This window comes from Lichenostomus cassidix, chromosome 4A (assembly GCF_008360975.1).
Source record: "Lichenostomus cassidix isolate B80296 chromosome 4A, HeHo_3.0, whole genome shotgun sequence".
Taxonomy (NCBI): Eukaryota; Metazoa; Chordata; class Aves; order Passeriformes; family Meliphagidae; genus Lichenostomus; species Lichenostomus cassidix.
This window is the reverse complement of record NC_139485.1, coordinates 4,003,324-4,022,207: the sequence shown is the minus strand read 5'-3', so window position 1 is coordinate 4,022,207 and position 18,884 is coordinate 4,003,324. Positions and strand designations below refer to the sequence as shown.

General features: G+C 55.2%; 5 protein-coding genes across 6 annotated transcripts in view; 2 read left to right on the top strand and 3 right to left on the bottom strand.

Annotated features, from left to right (window-relative positions):
• Nucleotides 1-2,158, top strand: part of DRP2 (dystrophin related protein 2) — a 29,041-nt gene extending 26,883 nt beyond the window's left edge. The window contains exon 24 of the mRNA XM_085060163.1: nt 47-2,158. Coding sequence (XP_084916289.1) covers nt 47-66 — 20 coding nt within the window. The 3' untranslated portion in view covers nt 67-2,158. The remainder of the gene's footprint in view (nt 1-46) is intronic.
• A 717-nt stretch (nt 2,159-2,875) lies between these two features.
• On the bottom strand, nt 2,876-7,082 carry LOC146437333 (uncharacterized). The gene is made up of 6 exons (XM_085060149.1): nt 6,881-7,082; nt 6,041-6,220; nt 5,657-5,845; nt 5,404-5,580; nt 5,147-5,288; nt 2,876-4,724 (listed from the first exon to the last, which is right to left on the bottom strand). Exons 1-6 carry the CDS (start codon nt 6,974-6,976, stop codon nt 3,262-3,264), a joined length of 2,247 nt encoding a protein of 748 aa, XP_084916275.1. The 5' UTR covers nt 6,977-7,082; the 3' UTR covers nt 2,876-3,261.
• Nucleotides 7,083-7,453: 371 nt separating this feature from the next.
• On the bottom strand, nt 7,454-13,062 carry TAF7L (TATA-box binding protein associated factor 7 like). The gene is made up of 11 exons (XM_085060157.1): nt 12,882-13,062; nt 11,891-11,969; nt 11,588-11,721; nt 11,115-11,241; nt 10,858-10,916; nt 9,770-9,842; nt 9,224-9,337; nt 8,934-9,122; nt 8,720-8,832; nt 8,379-8,438; nt 7,454-7,868 (listed from the first exon to the last, which is right to left on the bottom strand). The coding sequence occupies exons 1-11, from the start codon at nt 12,945-12,947 to the stop codon at nt 7,824-7,826; spliced, it is 1,059 nt and encodes a 352-aa protein (XP_084916283.1). The 5' UTR covers nt 12,948-13,062; the 3' UTR covers nt 7,454-7,823.
• A 33-nt stretch (nt 13,063-13,095) lies between these two features.
• On the top strand, nt 13,096-16,542 carry LOC146437331 (magnesium transporter NIPA2-like). The gene is made up of 5 exons (XM_085060158.1): nt 13,096-13,256; nt 13,351-13,407; nt 14,445-14,535; nt 14,675-14,835; nt 15,266-16,542. The coding sequence occupies exons 1-5, from the start codon at nt 13,139-13,141 to the stop codon at nt 15,889-15,891; spliced, it is 1,053 nt and encodes a 350-aa protein (XP_084916284.1). The 5' UTR covers nt 13,096-13,138; the 3' UTR covers nt 15,892-16,542.
• Nucleotides 16,543-17,422: 880 nt separating this feature from the next.
• TIMM8A (translocase of inner mitochondrial membrane 8A) lies at nt 17,423-18,862 on the bottom strand. 2 transcript variants are annotated; one of them, XM_085060161.1, is made up of 2 exons: nt 18,618-18,862; nt 17,423-18,235 (listed from the first exon to the last, which is right to left on the bottom strand). In XM_085060161.1, exons 1-2 carry the CDS (start codon nt 18,735-18,737, stop codon nt 18,074-18,076), a joined length of 282 nt encoding a protein of 93 aa, XP_084916287.1. In that variant the 5' UTR covers nt 18,738-18,862; the 3' UTR covers nt 17,423-18,073. The 2 variants fall into 2 exon arrangements, with proteins under 2 accessions (XP_084916287.1, XP_084916288.1); XM_085060162.1 differs by lacking the exon at nt 18,618-18,862 and adding an exon at nt 18,468-18,610.
• Nucleotides 18,863-18,884: the final 22 nt, after the last annotated feature.

The window sequence follows — 18,884 nt, the reverse complement described above, 5'->3', positions numbered from 1 at the left end:
GGTGTCTCTGGGTCCTCTTTTCCTGACCTGTCTATTTCTCTTTCAGGTATGACCTCCCTTATCTAACACCTCCTGTGAGCCAGAGGCTTTTCCTAACCAGCTACCTGGTTGCTTTCCTCCCCCTCTCTCCCTGCCATGCTCCCTGTGCTGCAGCAGACCTCACACAGACTCCCTCCGAGCTGGTGGTGCAGGATGCTTGCCAGCTCCAGAAGATCTCAGGGGAACATAGGTCATGCAGGAGTGGGACTGTGAGCTCCCCAGGAGGCTGGTTGGGTCACTCGGCTACAGTGTCCAAGCCTGGGTGGGACAGTTCAGAAGAAAGAACTGAAGCCATGAAAACTGCCTGTCTCCCCTGGCACCCATGGGCTGCTGCCTTTGCCTGCAGCCCTCGGGGGATGCACAGCTCAGCATCCCACTCTTCATTTATGCCCAGGAGCCTCCAGGTTTATGGGTACCAAAACACTCCTGGAGCCACATGGTTTTTAAAGGAACTCTTTATAACAGCATCCAGCTGCCAGCCTTATGGTTTGAACTCTGCCACCCAAGGCTCTGCAGCCAGCCAGGCACGTACCACCAGGAGAGAGTCTGTGAGGTTTATGGAGTAGGGATTGAGTCCATGTTAGAGCTTCAGCCCAGCTAGTAGCCTTATACTGAGAGGGTCTTTATAACGGAGCCTTATTGTTTAATTTGCATATATTTCTATATATTATATATATATACTGTACTTAAATACTCTCATGGACTCACTCTATTAAACTCTAATACCTTAAGTGTAGCGGCCCTTCACTTTCAGACCAGCCCAACTCCTGCTCCCACGGGAACCAGCTCCTTCCCTGTTGCTGGTGTTGCCTTGCAGGGCTGCTGTGAGGGAGCTTGGGCAGGGCTGGACCCACAGCAGGTATTCATCCCGGCTGGTTTCCTGGAGATCTGTGCCTTTGCCATGGCGCAGAGAGCCTGTCCTGCACAGAGCCAGCTCCATCTGGGGGGAGCCTCAGCTCCTGCAGGGAGGGCTTTCTCCAGCCAGAGTCCAGCCCTGGGTCTGATGCAAGTGCCCAGCAGTGCAGGTGGGCAGCAGGAATGACAGGGCACCTCCTTGCTACCCCCAGGGAGCAGCTGCCCTGCTGCTGTCCCCGACTTTGAGTTGAGCTGGGGGGCTGGAGGCCCTTGTTGGCAGCGGGTGAGTGCCATGGGGCAGTGCAAGGAGGCTGTTCTGTGAGCTGGTAGGGCAACTCAGTGGTGGTGGTGGATCCTGGTCCCCAGGGGTTCCTCGGGCTGGCTGTCTTGTGCTGTGTTATGTCGAGAAAAGGCAGAGTCAGGTGCTGCAGGGTGACCCAGAGCAGGGGCTGAGATGGCCCTGGTGCTCTGGGACCACAGGCTTTGAAGAGATGAGATGCTTGAACCCTCGGGCAGGGCAGGGCAGGGCTGCACACTGGTGTGAAATATCTGACCTAAACAGGGCTTGCAAGGACAGAGCCAGGGCTGTTACTGCTGGCAGGGACAGGACACAGTGCTGACCTGTCCGGGGAGGTTGTGACCAGGGCAGGGTGTCAGACCCACGGCTGTGGGCTTGGATTTGGGGTGTTGGCAGAGGTGAGGAGCAGTGCCCACACCAAGGACGAGGTGGTGTGAGCCTTACAGCCAGAGGTATTCAGCATGTAGTGCTCCAGTGTCTGCTGGCAGCAGCGTGGGTGGCTGTCCTTGCTGTCCCCTCTCCCGACCGGGTGAGTGGCCCGAGGGCAGTGGTGGTGGCATTGGGGTGGCTTTGGGCATGCCATGTGTCAGGCTGCAGGTGACAGGGACCACAGGCCAGCCTGTGACACCTGGCTGGACCCCCTGTTATCCCAGGGGCAGGATGGGAGCAGCGTGGGGAGCAGCAGAGTGAGGTTTGGCCTGAGGGTGTGGTCAGAAGTGTCCAGCCTCGGGGGAGCTGGAGAAAGAACAAAGACAGGGTGAGGACAGAGCTACTGGCCCCAGTGGCCAGGGTGGGGAGCAGAGGTGGCCAGGTTGGGTGTGAGGGCTATGTTTGGGAGCCAGGATGTGTCCGGGTGGGGAGCAGGCTGGCTAATGCTCTGGTAACCATGTACTGTGGTGCTGCTGTCCTCACTGCTTTGTGCCATCTCTGCTCTGGAAAGAGAATAAATTTGTATTTATACTGAGACCTGGATCAGTGCTTTGGCCTCTTCTATCCATGCATCTCGGCTGAGTCAGCTCTCATTGCTGTGCCATCCTGGCACTGCTCCTGCAGGGCTGCAAGGACACAGCCTGCACTGTGTCACCCTGGCTGTCCACACTGAGGCAGAACAGAAGCTGTGAGCAGAGCCCCAGCTTCCCCCGACCCCAGCGTGCCCCCCAACCACCATCTTCATCACATTCCAACAAGGTCTGTTCAGGCATGTAGCAGCCTTGAGGGGTGGGGCAGGGGCTGTGTGGGGTCAGTCCCTCTTTCCCACCCAGGAGCTCTTGCTGTAGGAAACCCTAGAGCCTCGTGAAGGATGCAGGCAGCAGTGGGATGCTGGGCAGGCAAGGCAGTCCTCTCCCTCCATGCTTTCTCTTTGCACCTCCATCAAATCTTCAGTGGCCAGAGGGGTCCAGGTGCCTCTGCCCCAAGTGCTGCCCATGTTCCCAGTGCCTCTGTGGCACAACAAGGGCTCCAGCTGAGGAATAGTTCAGGGTAAGGCTGGGGACTCCTGGGCCCTCCCCACTGCACAGACTTGGCCTGCCCAGGACAGACACTTTTTGGGCTGGACCTGCTCTCAGCCCTGCTTGGAAGGGCTGGCAGTGCTGGGCAAAGGCCTGACACGGAGCCACTGCAGGGGATTTTGGGGACACTCATGCAGGAGAAACACAGCCTCCTTAACCACCCCTCTCAGGAGCAGCACAAACTGCCCCATCCTCGTGCCACGGGCTGCAGGGCAAGGCGGGAGGTGTGCAATGTGATCAGGGAAGCCAGTCACGTTCAGGAACAAATCCAGCCCATGGTGCCAGGGAAGAGCTTTTATTTCTCAGCCAGCAGAGCTCGGTGGCGCCCAGCTGAAAGGCGCTGGAGCCGGTGAGTCGGGGCAGGGGTGCGGCGGGCACTGCGGCACAGCGCGGCTGGTGGCCCCGGCGGTGGCAGGGCGAGGACAGCATTGTTCCCGTGTCACTTCTGGGCCAGTGCCCAGCCCCGGGGCTCCCTCAGGGTACAAGAGCCCTGCTGCCTGTGCTGTGCCCCTTTGTCAGTGGCCTGGCAGCCTTTCCCCAAGCAGGGGTGACTGACCCTGCTCAGGGCTGGTCATGGCCCTGCTCTGTGCGGCAGGGCTCCAGGGGTGCAGCACCCCCTTCTCTGGCTGCTGTGGGGCTGGGGGCTATTTCTGCCCCTCCATCCAGCTCCTCATCTTCCCCAGGGGTGAAGCTCTCTGGGGGGATGTTGCCTTCCCCAGGGTTTTCTTGTCCACTGCCTGCTCGCTGCTCCCTGCAAATCACCTCTTCCAGAGGCTCTCCAGTTGTTTTGTCCTCCAGCTCTGGGGGCCCCTCAGCTGGACCCAGCCCCTCTCTGGGAGGCCCCAGCTCTGGGGTTCTGTTTGGCTGAGCCTGGGCCTCACTCCCTGTGCTTGCTCCCTCTGCTCCGCTGGCTCCTTGCTCCAAGCCCTGCACTAGCCCTGCTGCCTTTGTCTCCCCTATTGTCCCACATTGCCCTGCTTCAAGCTTTTCCATTTTTGCTGGTAGACTCACTTTTTTTTTGTCCTTCTCCACTTTCCCCTTTGCTACTGTCTCCTCCTTCCTCTCTTCTTTTTCTTTCTTTTCTTCCTTTTCTTCTTTCTTCTCCACTTTCCCCTTTGCTACTGTCTCCTCCTTCCTCTCTTCTTTTTCTTTCTTTTCTTCCTTTTTTTCTTTCTTCTCCACTTTCCCCTTTGCTACTGTCTCCTCCTTCCTCTCTTCTTTTTCTTTCTTTTCTTCCTTTTCTTTTTTCTTCTCCACTTCCTTCTCCACTTCTTTACTCTCTTTTAATTTCTCATCTTCCTCTGCCCCCCTCACCACCTTCTCCTCCCTCTTCCCTTTGTCTTCCTTTTCTTCCTTGTCTACCTCCTCAAATTTTTCTACTTCCTCTGCCCGCCCCTCCACCTTTTCCTCTTCTTTCTCCTCTTGTCCTTCCTTTTCTTCCTCCTTCTTTTCCTCCTCCCCCTCATCTTCTTCCTCTTCCCTCTCCTCCTCTTTCTCATCTTCCTCCTCTGTTCCCAGGCTGTCTGGCTTTGCCCCAGAGGTGCCCAGGTTTACCTCTTCCCCCAGTCCTGTCTGATCCCTCCCTTCCACCTCTGCCCCCACCAGCTGTCCTCGGGCTGCATCTCCTCCAGATGCTTCCCCATCACCCCCAGCCCTGGGGATCACTTGTTCTGCTTGGGAATCCCCTGGTTGTTCTGTAACTTCAGCCTCAGCACTCTGCTCCCCCTGCCCAGGGGTCTCCTGGACCCCAGCCTCACCCTGAGGTGCCCCGTCACCCACCTCCCTGCTCTTCGACCCCTGCCGGGTCTTCTGACCCTGGGATGACTGGAAGAGCCCCTGGTATCGCTTCCGATCCTCCACGTGCTTTTTCCTCATCCTCTCCCCCAGCTGCTTCAGCTCCTTCTTCACTGCGGCCGCCATGGAGGGGTCAAGGTGAGCCACGCGCTGGAAGTCCTCCCGCGCCTCCCGCTCGTTCCACACAGCAGCGTGGGCCTTTGCCCGCTTGAAATAGGCCTTGGCGTTGTCTGCCAGGAGAGAAGAGCCCCCCAGGGGGGTCTTGGAGCTCAGGGCCACCAGCCACAGGCGCTTGAGACCCTGGGGAGCAGGGGACATGAAGGACATGGAGCAGTGGGGTGTGGGGTAGATACACCAGGGACACCTGGTTTGTATGTGTACCACTGTGGGCAGCAGGGCACAGCGAGTGCAGGAATCATCATGGAAAGGGGAAGCATGGCGTGGTGCGTGGGGGACATAAATGTGCCACTGTGGGAGGGCAAACCAGGGACATGAGCACTGTAATGGGCAGGGCAAACTGGGACATGGCAATCCAACGACACAGGCACTATCACAGGCAGAGGGATACGGGGTGAGCATTGTCACAGATTCGGAGGACAGAGTCCCCAGGAGCCATGGGCATAGCAAGGGGTGGGATGCAGGGCACAGGTACCATTGTGCTTCTGGAGAAGCTCCGTGGTGTGCTCCAGCACCTCGTAGTACTCGCCAAGCTCCAGCTGGCACTGGCAGTAGTTGAGCACCAGTGGCGTGACCAGGTTCTCCAGCTTCATCCAGCCATCCTCCCATGGCTTCTCCTGCCCCAGGAGCAACACAGAGCTGTTCATGGCTGTGCCACCCCCTCCCAGGCACACAGGGCAGCGCTTTGAGGTGTGACCCAGGCAGGGCTGGGGAGGTGTTGGTCCTGCTCACCTTGGCCTGGAGGTTCCTGAGGCAGATCACAGCCTCCTGGTACTTGGCCGCCGCCTGCGCGAACTCCCTGCGCAGGACCAGACGGTTGCCCTCGCTGTGCAGCACAGGCACTGCTGCCAGCTTCTCCTCCTTGCTCATGGCCCAGGTGTCACGTTTGTATGCTGAGGGGTCCTCCACCTGCACGGGCAGGAGGAGGTGAGTGGCCTGTCCCAGCTGTTCCCACTCTGGCAACCATCCCTGCCATCCCCCTTACCCGGTACAGCTCCATGATGAAGATGAGAGGTTGTGGTGTCCTCTGCAGCTCGTCCAGATCATCGTAGCCCGTGCTGTGGTAGTCAAACATGTTGCCCATGCCGCAGCGATGCTTCTGGCCTTCCAGGGGGTCCCGGCCCTCTGCGATCCTCCGCATGCCCCTGGAGACCAGGGCATACATGCCTGTGTGCTGCAAGGAGGGGGAGCACCCCACTCAGCCCTGGGGGGCTTCTGTACCTCCTTGTCTGGGGCAGCCCCCCAGTGCTGGGCTAAGTGACACCCTGTGCTTGCACCAGACAAGGCCAGAGCATCTCTGGGGTGTGTGGTCCTGCAGTCTGGCTCTGCAGGAAGGAGGGAAGTGGGTGTCTGCGGGCTCCTCACTCACAATGGTGTCACACCAGAACTCTGCCACCTCCCCAATCCTCATGGAGCTGAGCAGTGTCTCCCAGATCTCCAGCTTGAACATCTTGCCCACGATGATCTCCATAGGCATGCCAGCTTCCCGGCTGTCATCAATAACCGTCCGCTCAAAATCATCCTTCAGCGTCTGGAAGTGGAAGGTGAACTGCCCCAGAGAGAGACCAGTGGTGAGAGTCTCCTCAGTAGCCACGATGACCTCAGCTGTGGGGTCAAGCCTGCTCCCAGCACTGTTCTGGTCTGACTGGCAGCTCTCCCTCCACAGCAGGAGATTGTGCCTCTTGCCCACTAAAAACAGCAATCAGATGGTGGGATGTCTTAACATCCATCCATGCTGTACCTTGCCTCTCCCTACGGACCCCGCTTTATAACCTGCTTTTACAATCCACTTTATTTCAGAGGGTGCTCTCACAGTATGCACCAGGACCTGGTGGAACCCACAGTGATCTGCCCTCACCCAGAGGTTGGGAAATCTCCTGGGAACAACCTGTGGGCACATCTCACTCCTGCTTGGCACATGGCAGGAAAGGCAGATTTTGGCACCCTGCTGGGGCTGCTGAGCATTAGGAGGACAGAGGGAAGAGGCATCACAGGGCCAGTGCAAGGAGAGGCTGTGGGCACTGCTAGCTGTCACTGTGAGAGCAACATTGCTGCCGGTGCCTAAATCACCCCTTCTGCCCCCCTGTTGTGAGGGATCTCACTGTTCCCTAGACCTGGAGCTGGGATTGTGAACTGTAACCGGCAGGGATGGTGATTTCAGACCCACTCCCCCTCCCAGGGCACTGGAGGAACAACTCAGACAATTTACCTTGCTCCCATCCTGCAACTTTGGTAGCTCTCCTTGGCCTCCATGCAGAATCTTCTTTTTGACCCCTTCCACATTCAGCAGGTAGGTTTCTTCCATGGCTGCTCACAGATCACACACACCCCAGCACACTCTGGCCCTTCTAGAACTCCACGACTTCCTTAGGTGTCTCTTGACTATCGGGACATACACATCTCCCAGGGCTCCTGCTGACCTTTTCCTTTCTGTGCTGGGGGCAGAGCCTTGTCCCCCTGCCCTCAGGTTGTGAGAGGGGTGTCTTCTCCTAGCACACACTTGCTGAAGCCCCCGGTGTCCTCCGCTGCTTTCTGTAACAGCCCTTCTAATCCTCTTCCCACCCTGTCAGGTTAATCTAGGATTTGCCTGCACAGTCTGTGGGGAATTACAGGAACTCCCTGATCAGGAGGGCCTTGTTCCTCCCACCAAGTGACACCACTTCTGACCCAGCTCCACACAGAGCACTTTGGGGAAGGAGCCCAGCAGTGCCCCAAAGGTGCCCAGGCATGGCTTGCTGACAGGGGCTGTGTGCCTGGGAGACCACAAAAGAACAGACCAGGGTTAAAAAGGAAACTTTATTGAGTTTGGTTTGCAGACACAAGGATTCCTCAAACACAAGAACAAGCTCCTACCAGGCCACAGCCCATCAAGCCCAAGACTCAATAAGATGCAGAAACCAGCCCTGTGCTGTCCCAGGCAGGTCAGTGCTGATTATTTACAGTAAATCCAGTGGTTTGGCTGCTCTCACACAGTCCGATTCTTTAGCTCCACCAAACTCAGCACAGCAGATGTGAAATCAGCTCTGGACATGGACCCTCTACCACTGCCCAGCAGCACATCTGGCAGCAGAAGTGTGTGACTAAAGCAAAGACTTCAGCATAGCAGGTGACCACCACTTCCAGCTCTGCTCACAAACACCCAGGCCCGCTCCTCACTTCTCCATGAGGGACTCCAGCTGCTCCTGCAGGGATGCCATCTGGGAAGAGGGAGTGAGACATTACAGTAAGGCATGGCTGGGACTCTGGGCAGTCCCAGCACTTCTGTGTTCCTGCACATCTTCTACCCACATCAGTGGCTGCTCTGCCTGTGCATTGCCTAGAGCACAGAACTGGGATTGCCCACAGGAATTTGGGAGCAAAAACCTCCTGCCTCAGTACCTGGCTGAAACAAGGCTGATCAGGCAGGAGGTATGCCACAACCCTACAGCCACTGCCTTCCTTGTACATGGGTGCTAGCAGGTTTGTGTGTCGTGTTTTACCCCAGGCAGCAATCCTGGCAGCTTTGGATTACTGACCAGACTTGTTTTGGCACAATGCTCCTCCAAAAAGAAGGCTGCAATCAACCCAATACCCTGTATCTCCTTCTGCCTTAGGAAGCTCCATGCAACTACAGATGAGATACAAGATTTGGGGAACTCTGTCAGAAGCCAAGCCCAGAACTGTGTTGTGTACCAGTACCTCCCACTCCACTGTGGGAGTTTCCTTACCTGCTGCTTCTCTCGCTCTTCCTGCTGCTTGAACTCATCCAGCACAGCCTGGAGACGAGTCTGTGGAGACAAACATGCCAGACCACAGTTACCAGCGTGTTCTCAACTGCATGGGTGCTGCCACAACGTGTCAAATGGCACAGCAAGCCCCAAGCTGCACTGACAACCACCCCCTTACCTCCTCCAGTTTCATAGATTGCTTTGGCCATAACACAGCTATTTTTAACACAGCAACCAAAGGTCCCTGGCTTTTCCAGGGCAGCAGCGAAATCAGTCTGCTGGATCTAAAGGTGAGCCAATGCTAAACAGAAGACTTGAAAAGGCCCCAGGAGAGCTCTTACCTTGAGGGCAAGGTTCTCCACTTTCATGATGAGCTCCTCCTGACGCTTCCTCCTGTCTTGAGTCTCCTGGAGTTTACTTTTCAGGTTGTCAATCTGTTTCTGGATGCCCATGGCTGGAAGGGAGAGTGAGCTCAGACCCAGAGCAACAGCAGAGCTGGGAAGCACAGCCTGCCTGGCATCCCAACAGTTCTGCTGTGCTCTGCTGGCCACTCACCGATCTGGTTGGACCCCTCATTCTCCTGCTGCTGCCCATCAGACTCATTCAGCTTGTCCTGCAGCTGTCTCTCCAGGTCTTCCTCAGTGTCCATGATGTTCAGGTCTTCGTCGTCGTGATGATCCCTCTCATCTTCATCCTCGCTGCTGCTGCTGATATCGTTAAATATCTCCCGCAGTTCATCATGTTCTGTGTGGGGGCAAAAGAGTTAAAACACAGCTGATGGCCTCCCAGCACCCTTTTCCTGACTGGGACCACAGCCAGAAGTAAAACAGCCTCTCCCTCTGCACCTGAGCCATGGCCTTGCTTATGCCCCGACATCCCTGGGGAAGAAATGTCCAGGCCTGTGAGTGAACCATGGTTGTCCACTTCTTTTGTTTCATCTTCAGCAATGACCTCCCAGCCTGGCAGCAGGAATAGGTGAGTCAAGGGAAAAAGAGGAATGTGGAAGATGCAGTGGGATGGAAGAATGCTAAAACCTGCAGGAGATCACTGCCCCTTCAACAAATCTGGCCTTGCAACTCTGCATACCCAGGATGAAACACCCCAAACCTCTGTTTTGAAGATTTCTCCTCCCCAGACCCCTTTTTTGATGACTTCTCCTCTACTATTTCAGTTCCTGCTTAGTACAAAAGTACAGTCCACAAGAAAGGTCACCTTGAGCAAACAATAAGCTTTGAACAAGGCAGAGATGAAGCTCCAAAATTTCAGTGCCTCTTGTTTGTTTATCTCCCAGTCTCCCACACCCATGCAAAGCTCAACTTGCTCTTTCCAGAACCCCCAGGTCACACCATGTCCTGTCGTACTCTTGAGCTTTTTTCCCACTAAAAGGATACGGACACTGACAGCTTCAGCATCAGTGCTCAGGAGACGCTTCACCTCTTTTTCCACATCAGGAGACTCGATATACTGGGCCAAGAGGGAAAAGAGAACAGAGACACTGTTAAATGCCTCATGCATGCTGCTGGTGCTGGTCAGCTCCAAGCCTCCACCTCTGGACAGAGCACTGTTTCAAGGCTTTCTTATCTTCTGCTTTCTGCTCAGCATTTGCTCATGCTCAACTGTGAAGTAATTTATGCACCCCCCTCCAAAACAACCCATGTTTTTTGTACCTTGGTAGGCTGTGTGCTCTCACTTTTCTGCTTATACTACTTATTTCATAAGACTTTCTGTGTGTATGCAGAAAGTCCTTGAGGTGTTGATGGTCAACTCAGCTCAACTCAACTCAACTCCTTCCCATCCCACTCAAAAGAAGGCTTCATTTTTCACTTTTAAATTAGTCAGGAATTTTACTGCCGTGATATCAAATCTCCCCTGTGGGCTACAAGAATGTCTCAAGTAACTTGTTTCCCAAATGTCATGCAAAATCACACTCCATCCTGTTCTCAGAAACTGCAGAGGAGAGAAGAACAAGTCTTCCCAGCCTCAGGGTGCTGCATCTCCCCAACACCTTGCCTGGCTTGTGCATATGCACAGAGACAGTCTCTGAGCTCCATCTGTTGTCACTCCCCCGGCTGACATGACAGTGGTACTATTTGGGGAAGGGAATGGGCCATGCATAAAGAGAAGGTTTAAGCTGGGAGAGCAGGAATGAGTGAAGCCTCATTTCCATGTGAGTCCTCCTTCCTTTCTTCTCTATGAGCAGGAAAAGATGTGCTGTGGCAAGGCAGCCACAGGAATGAGGTCCAGCAGTATTCTGTACAGAGGATTTTCCCCTCAGGAGCATCTTAGAAAATACAGAGGAAGCACCCAAAGAAGTGTTTAAATCTACCACCCTCCCCTCACCCTCATCTCAGGCCAGGAAACTTGTGAACAAATGTTAAGAAAACACATGGCTTCTGGACCAATAACAGTCCCAGCTCTAATGTCTCTGCCCTCCTACCCCTTGGGTATTTCATCTGCATCTGTGTGAGAAACAACTCACCTTCTTCTTAGCTGTCTTCCGGAATCGCCGCTTCCGTACATTTTTCAGGGGAAGAGTGACTGTGGTAAAGGGAACAGATTTCATGTGTCAGGCAGATGGCCCAGCGAGAGAAGCACATGTCAGAAGGGAGAAGATCCCTTCATCAACACAGAGAGCCCTGGAAAGGAGCAGCAGCACAGCCAGTACCAGGCAGCTGTGAGCACCCTGCTCAGATGTGGGGCACTGATGTGGAGGGGTTTGGCACAGCTTCTACTCACTGCCATGGTTCCATATGAATTTCTTCTCTCTGTCCTTGTCCTTCTTCTTGTTTGCCTTGGGGTCAGTGCTCACAGTTTGCTCTTCCAAAGGCGGGTAGAGATCACCATCCACAGTGCAAACGAGCATCTGGAATCCCCACATGGACACAAGGATGTGAAGGAACAGTGACTACTCACTGCATGTTGTGAGCCAAAGGGGTTCAGGGGCTCAGAGTGTAGGAAACAGAGTTTCACCCCCACCTCAGCTGGACACAGCAGCATTTAAGCTGTCACAAGGACAATCACATTTCACGCTTCAGGAATGATGTTTCTAAACACCAGCTGGAATGGGAAATTTTAACCTGCTAATACTGTGAGATACAGGAATTGGCCATGTTATACTGGGTGTCCAGTTGCCAAAGTGTACAAGGGTTTTCCTGGATAGGGGAGCAATGAATCAAGCTGTTGGTGCAGGCAAGGAGGACAGCTCATACCTGGCAAATATCTGCTGTCTTGTAGAAGGTTTTCTTGTCAATGGTTTTTAAGCTCTCGATGATGCAGGGCAGATCCACCAGCTTGGCTGCCAGTGGCACCCTGTCCACACGGACAATCCCGTGGCGCCCATCAGCTGGGGAGAGCCAGGGGACAGGTCAGTGCTGTGGCTCAGCAGCCACCCTGAGCAATACAGCCCTAGGCAGCAGGAACTTCACAAGACAACACATGCAAGTGGCACAGCTTCACCTGTGGACAGGCAGAGGTGCCTGGACCAGCTGCCCTGGTCCCACTCACTCACTCACCGTGCAGCTCAATGGTGAGCCTGTCCTTCAGGTTGACATTCCCAGACTGGACTGCTCGCCGCACGGTGGAGGCATATTCCTGGGAAGGGAATACTTCAGGAGCAGGTGTGCTTCCTCCAGGTATTACCAAAGGCTTCTGCCCAACCCACCCAGCTTTAAACACCTGCCAGCCACGTGCTGGACAGCAGCTGTAAGAGCCAGGATGAACCACACCCTCCTCCCAACACCCTGTAGCTCTGCTGTTCCAAGTGCTCTCCACAGCACGACACAGCTGTGACAGTGCTGTGAAGTCCCTGCCAGGGACACCTGCCAGAGCTCCACAGTGCTGGGGGAGTTACAGCTCCCCTCACCAAGCCCTTGGGGTCTCAACAGGACACAGTCTCACAGAATCCCAGAATAATTGCTATTGGAAGAAGAGATCACCCAGTCCAACCCCCCTGCCAAGGCAGGGTCACCTGGAGCAGGTAACACAAGAATGTGACCAGGTGGGTTTGGGATGTCCCCAGAGAGGGAGATACCACAGTCTCCCTGGGCAGCTGATTCAGTGCTCTGCTGCTCTCAATGGAAAGAAGTTCTTCCTCATGCTGAGGTGGAACTTCCTGTGCTTCAGTTTATCATCCTGTCTCTGGACACCAGAAAAAGAGCGTCACAGCTTTAAGAACCTAACAAACAGCAACAAGAGCGCTTATAGCCATAGGAACAACAGAGCCAGCACTCGCTAAAGCAGCACTCCCTTACAGAAAGGCCCTCCCAAATCCTGTCGCTGTCTCTGAGCCTCCTGCGCTGTGTAGCAGGAGCATCTCTCTGGGGAGGCCGTGGAGACTGTTCAAAAGGATGGGAAAGGGCTACCCAGGCCTCAAAGCACCCAGCCTGCTTCCACACCCCTTGCCAGACCCGCAGCTTCCCCGCTGCCTCGTTAACCCCTCCCAGAGCCCAGGGCCGAGCCCGGTGTAACCCGGCGGGACCGCGGGGGGACAGACCGAGCTCTCACCGGCGGCAGCCGCAGCACGAACTGGCTCTCGAGCTCGTGCGGAGCATCGTCCTTGCCCTTGCTCATCCTGCCTCCTCCAGCTCTGCCAGGTCACCCTCGGCAAGGCTCCTGCACGGGGACCCCAGCCCCGGACCGCCGCCACAGCCTCGCCCAGCCCCGCTCCCGCCCTTCCCGCCCCGCGGAAGCCGAGCTGGGCGCACCGCCCCTTCCGCTCCGTCCCGCTCCGCTCCCGCTCCGCCGGGCCGGTGCCGGTGGCCATGGGGGCCGGGTTCGGCGCGGGGCTGGGGCTGGCCCTGTCCTCCAGCGCCTTCATCGGCGGCAGCTTCGTGCTGAAGAAGAAGGGGCTGCTCCGGCTGTGCGGCCGCGGCAGGGCAGGTACGGCCGCTCCCGGGGCGCTGCTCCCGAGGGTCGCGACGAGCCTTTTGTGCGGCTTCAGCTGAGGTTTCTCGTTTGTTTCCTTCGCACTCAGGGCAAGGAGGGCACGCGTACCTGCGAGAGTGGCTTTGGTGGGCTGGGCTGCTGTGCAGTAAGTACCGCGCTCAGACTGTGGTAAGGCACACTTATCGTGGGATCACGGCATGGTTTGGGCTGGAAGGGACCTTAAAGATCATCTCGTTCGGAACCCCTCCCGGAGGAACACTCACTAGACTAGGTTACTCCCAGCCCCGTCCAGCCTGGCCTGGGACACTTCCAGGGATGGGGCAGCCACAGCTTCCCCGGCCATCCTGTTCCAGTGCTCCACCACCCTCATTGGGACGAATTGCTTCCTGATATCTGTTCTAAACCTACGTTCTTTCAGTTTTAACCCATTCCCCCTTGTTCTGTCACTACATTATCTTGTAAAAAGTCTGCATTTTTCTTGTAGGCTCTCTTCAGATACTGGAAGGCCACAGTTGGGTTACCGCAGAGCCTTCCCTTCTAAGAGTGTGTTTGTGGTTGTTTCCAGTCACTTTCATGTTTTATTATTACCATTATTGTTGGACTGTTTGAGTTTTATCCAAGTTTCTGATTATGATGTTGATCTAATTGTAATTAAACTATTCAAAAGTCTCATGCATGACCAGGTTTCTCTGCTAAAGAGAGACCTGAGAAACTGGTCTAGCTGGGTTGGGTAAAGTGCTTCTGAAGTGGCCTGCCCTGAGGATGTAATGATAGTGGCACATCCAGCACCGTGGGTTTACTGCTACAGCAATTTCAGCAGCTTTAATTTACACTTTTCAATGTTAAGAACCAACTGTACTTGATTTACCCTTTAAAAAGCTGTTCCAGAAGGACAGATGCCTTTCAGCTTTGTGGAAATTATGGAAATACTTTCCTGTGGCTGCTGCTCACTGTAGAGGCACATGTGACTAAGGATCACTGTGCATAACACTGAGTCTTCCCAAGAGACCCTATGTGGGACTTCTGCTTGTTCTTGCTGGTGCTGTTCTTCCCTGGCTGCTCAACATACCTCAGAGAAACAGGATGCTCGGGGGAAACCTAGGCTTTTCTGACTGCATTCAAACTTGTATAATGGTGAATTTTTCCTACTTCAATGCTCATCCCTCAGAGTTTCTCTTGCAGTGGGAGTTGGAGAAGCCGCAAATTTTGCTGCCTATGCCTTTGCCCCTGCAACACTGGTAACTCCACTGGGTGCTCTAAGTGTCCTTGTTAGGTAAGCAGCCTCAGAAACACCCTCACTTCACCCACCACTTCTTAGTGATGAAAGCAGTTGCTCTGCTTTCTTCCCTCAGGTGCTTCATCTCTTACCCTAATTGGTTTTGTGTGGGTTTTTGTTTTTTACTGTCTTCCAGTGCAGTTCTGTCTTCCATCTTCCTAAATGAGCAGCTGAATCTTCATGGGAAGATTGGCTGCATCCTGAGTATCCTGGGGTCCACTGTGATGGTGATCCATGCTCCACAGGAAGAAGAGGTTTCCAGCCTGGAGTCAATGGCAGAGAAGCTGAAAGATCCAGGTACTAAAATAAAAGGGCCCCTGTTGACTTCAGGCTAATGACAGTAGAAGGGGGGGGGATACAACTTGGCTAAGGACTGAATTTAATGGTAATTGAGCTATTTGTAGTTCTGCACACCCAACTGGAATCATTAACAGTTACCAGGTGGCCTTCTTTCTTTACTGTCTGAGAGGTATAAATGCAAGAAGTGAAGAGCAGGGCAATGAGGTGCAGTTGTCAGCAGAAGGGGTTGGCCTGTGGCAGTGGCAGGATAAGAGAAGGAATTCCTGTACACAAGGGTGGCAGTGGTGTGACTGAGAGAAGACAGAGGAGCAAATTCAGGCAGATGAACCAGTGATTTAAGGAGTTATGCCTCTACTTGCTATTCAGTCACATCTGTCACTGGTGCTGCTGTGTTCTGATAGAGCTCTTGAATTTTTCTTGCCCCAAGGATTCATTGTATTTGCTGTGTGTGTCCTGGTGAGCTCCTTTCTGCTCATCTTTGTGGCTGGACCCCGCTATGGACAGAGCAACGTCCTGGTTTATGTTTTGGTCTGCTCTGCCATTGGCTCGCTGTCTGTATCCTGCGTCAAAGGCCTGGGGATTGCCCTGAAAGAACTGTTCTCTGGGAAGCCAGTCCTGAAGGAACCCCTGGCCTGGGTGCTCCTGGTGTGCCTGGTGATCTGCATCAGCATCCAGATCAACTATCTGAACAAAGCTCTGGACATTTTCAACACCTCTGTGGTCACACCCATTTACTACGTGCTGTTCACCACAGCAGTCATGACGTGCTCAGCCATCCTCTTCAAGGAGTGGCAGCACATGGTGCTGGACAACGTCATCGGCTCCATCAGCGGCTTCCTCACCATCGTGTCCGGCATCTTCCTCCTGCACGCCTTCAGGGACATGCCCTTCAGCCCCAACCTCCTGCCCCTCTTCCTGCAGCCAGGCAGGGCAGACCCACACCCGCCCTGGAGCAGTGCAGACAGACATCAGTCCTGTCAGCACCAGCCTCTGCTGCCGTCGGAGGACAAGAGCTCTCAGAGCACGGAGGATGAGGAAGAGGAGGAGAAGTGAAAGTAGGTGAGGAAACCTCTGAACTGCTGGCTTCCTGCTCCCACTGCCAAGGCTGAAAACGCTGCTGCAGGAGCTGTGAGTTACCCTCTGCCTGCCACAGGCACCACCATGCTGACAGGAGGCCAGCAGCCTCCTGTGGCTACAGAGCCCTGGGAACTGCCCAGTTCCCGGGATCCTGTGCTTCCTCACTCTTCTTTTACATGAAGAACTGATCTGCCCTCATCAGGACTGAGACCTTGGCTGTGCAGAGAGATCTGCAGCACTAACACAGTGCTAACCCTGACTCCATGGCAGACCACACATTTGGGGAGGCTCACACTGTTTTTTAAAACCAGAATTAACAGTTACAAAATGATCTAACATGGTGCTAAGGTTACACAGAGAGAAGACAGATGTCTGGCTTTAAAGGTGATATACAAAGACTATATTAATGCAAAAATTCCTCTGTCAAGTACTTGTTTTTGCTCACTCTGCTAGAATTTATTTACAGATTCACATCCAAAAACAGAATACAGCCCAAACCGGCAAACTTCAGTGGTGCTGCCACATATTGCTGTGGCTCTTACAGAGGGACCAGCCTCTTTGTGCAACATCTGCTGTGCAGGTTGATGAAGCTTCCTGTATTCTATTAAAAACTGATCTGTTCAGTTACCAAGTGGTGAGTGATACATTTAGACCGAGAGCTGGGCCAGCACTGGAAGGCATGGAGGATCACAGGGGTAGGAAGAGCTCTGTGAGTGCTCCAGAGAAACTCCAGTTAGGACAGGAGAGAGAATCACCTACTCTGGGAACCTAGTCCTTAGCTACTGAGGTAAGTTTCTGAAAGATAACTAGACAGCTGTGTCCTCACTGACATGAGTTTACATCTGCATAGCTGTTTAACGCATCCTGAGTTTGTCCCCAGGAAGGCTGCTGGCTCCAAGCCACTCACGTTAGGAGCTCACACACTGTCCAGCAGCCCCTGCAATGGGCTGTGTGCAGAACTGCTTTACCAGGCTCCTGTGTAGAGCTCCAGACCACTGTCAGTGTCACTCCAGGCTTACCAGAGCCATGCAGCATATAAACACTGCTGAAATCCTGCTGCCTTCCCAGAGAGCCGATCAGTAGTTGGTTGTTTATCCAGTTTGAAGCTCCTTTTTGTCCTGGGGGCAGAGGTCCAGAAGACACACCCACAGGCCTCCTGCCAGTGCCCTCCACAGGTAAAAGTGCATGAGGTTTTAAAGCAGCTGGTTAGCTATTCCCTGCATTAGTCTCTCTAAAGAAACGACTTTCCAGGACAGCGGGAGCTGTTAACCCTTTAGGGAAAAAGAGGAAAGGCCACAGCCTCTTCCAGAAACAGGTTTGATTCATGGGACCTTATTAATTGAGCAACAAACCAGAATTCAGGAAAGGCCTTCTAGCCAGAAGACAGTTATGCCCCCTTCCTACTAATTTTACCATACATAGGATTGCTGTGAGGGAGGGGGAGTGAGAAGAAGGCCAGATTTCCCATTCTCAGCAGTGATCTACCTAAACAAAGGAGAATCTCATATTAAAAATTGACCCAGTTAATATTTATTACATTTACCCAGGGAAAGCAGTTAATGGAGCAAGTCAGCATCGACAGAGTTGTGCTGCAGTGTGAAAATTGGTCACTTGGCCATATGAATGATTTACCTATGGAAGCCTGAAAGTATTTTCCAGCAGTGGCACTGCCTGGGATGATCACTGTTCCCAACATGCTCTTCTTGCTCAGGGTGCTGTCCCGGCCTGCGCAGCACAGCGATGTGCCCGGGGGCAGGTGAGGATGTGCCCAGGAGGGCTGGTTCGTGCAGCACCGTTTAAGGCAGCGACCGCGGGCTGGCCTTACCCAGACCCGAGCTTCCCATCAGCGCTGGGAGCACCCACGGAACGAGCATCACCACCGCTGTGCTCAGCCGAGGGGGCACATTCCAAAAGCTCCCTGCATGGCATCGGGGTCCGGCACAGAGGTGGCCGCTGGCCCGCGGGGCCTGGAGCAGCACATCACCCCGAGGTGGAGCGTCCGTGTGTCTGTTGTGGGCTCTCATCTGGCTGCAACTTCCCCGAGACTGGCATTTAATTAAATCCTAACCCCCCCGAGCTGATCCTGGCTCCTTCGGGCAGCGGAATGACCAGGAGTGGGCATGGGCGAGGGCCTGGCCTGGCGGGGGCTGGGTCCGGCTCAGTCGGACAGGCTCTCCGAGAAGGCCGACTTGGACTTCTGCGTCTGCTCCAGCCGGTTCAGGATGAACTGGCTCGTGTCGATGAAGCGCTCCACGCAGTTCACGAAGCACGTCTCAGCCCGGCTGTCCAGCTTCGGGCCCGGCTTGTCCATGCACTTCTCCTGCACACAGCGGGGTCCCGTTGGTCCCGGGGGCACCGCCTTCCCATGCCCCGCACCCCGCGGACATGCTTCCGTGCATGTTCTGCCCTCGGACACGCTGGCATCACCCCCTCCCGGGATCCTCATCCTCCCGGGTTGCTCATCCCCTCGGGCGCATCTGCCCCGCTTCCCGCCCACGGCTCTCCCCGTCCCGCCGCTCCCGGAGAGCCGCCCCCGCCCGCTCTGTGCTCACCGGGGCTGAGATTGCTCCCACGGCGGCTCCATTTTGTCCCCACCTGCCTCCTCCCCCCCCGGGGACAAAGGTCCGCGCGGCCTCCCAGCCCGCCAGCCCCACCATCGCGACCGGGTCACCGGAGCCGGCGGCCCTGCCCGCCGCCCGTACCCAGCACAGCTCGGTCATCTGGTGCACCAACTGCTGGAAGCGCTGCTTCTGCGTCTCCACCTCGATGAAGCGCTGGAGCTGGGGGTCGGCCCCGCCCAGCCCGGCGGACGGCGCGTCCATAGCGCTCCCGGTGTCCCCCCGGTCCCTCCCGGTGCCGCCGCGCCGCGACCTTCACGTGCCGCCGGTGCCGCGCCCGCCCTTTCCGGCCGCGCCGCGCCTGCGCGCCCGCCCGCCGCGCGCCCCCTGCCGGAGGGGCGGAGCGGCCGC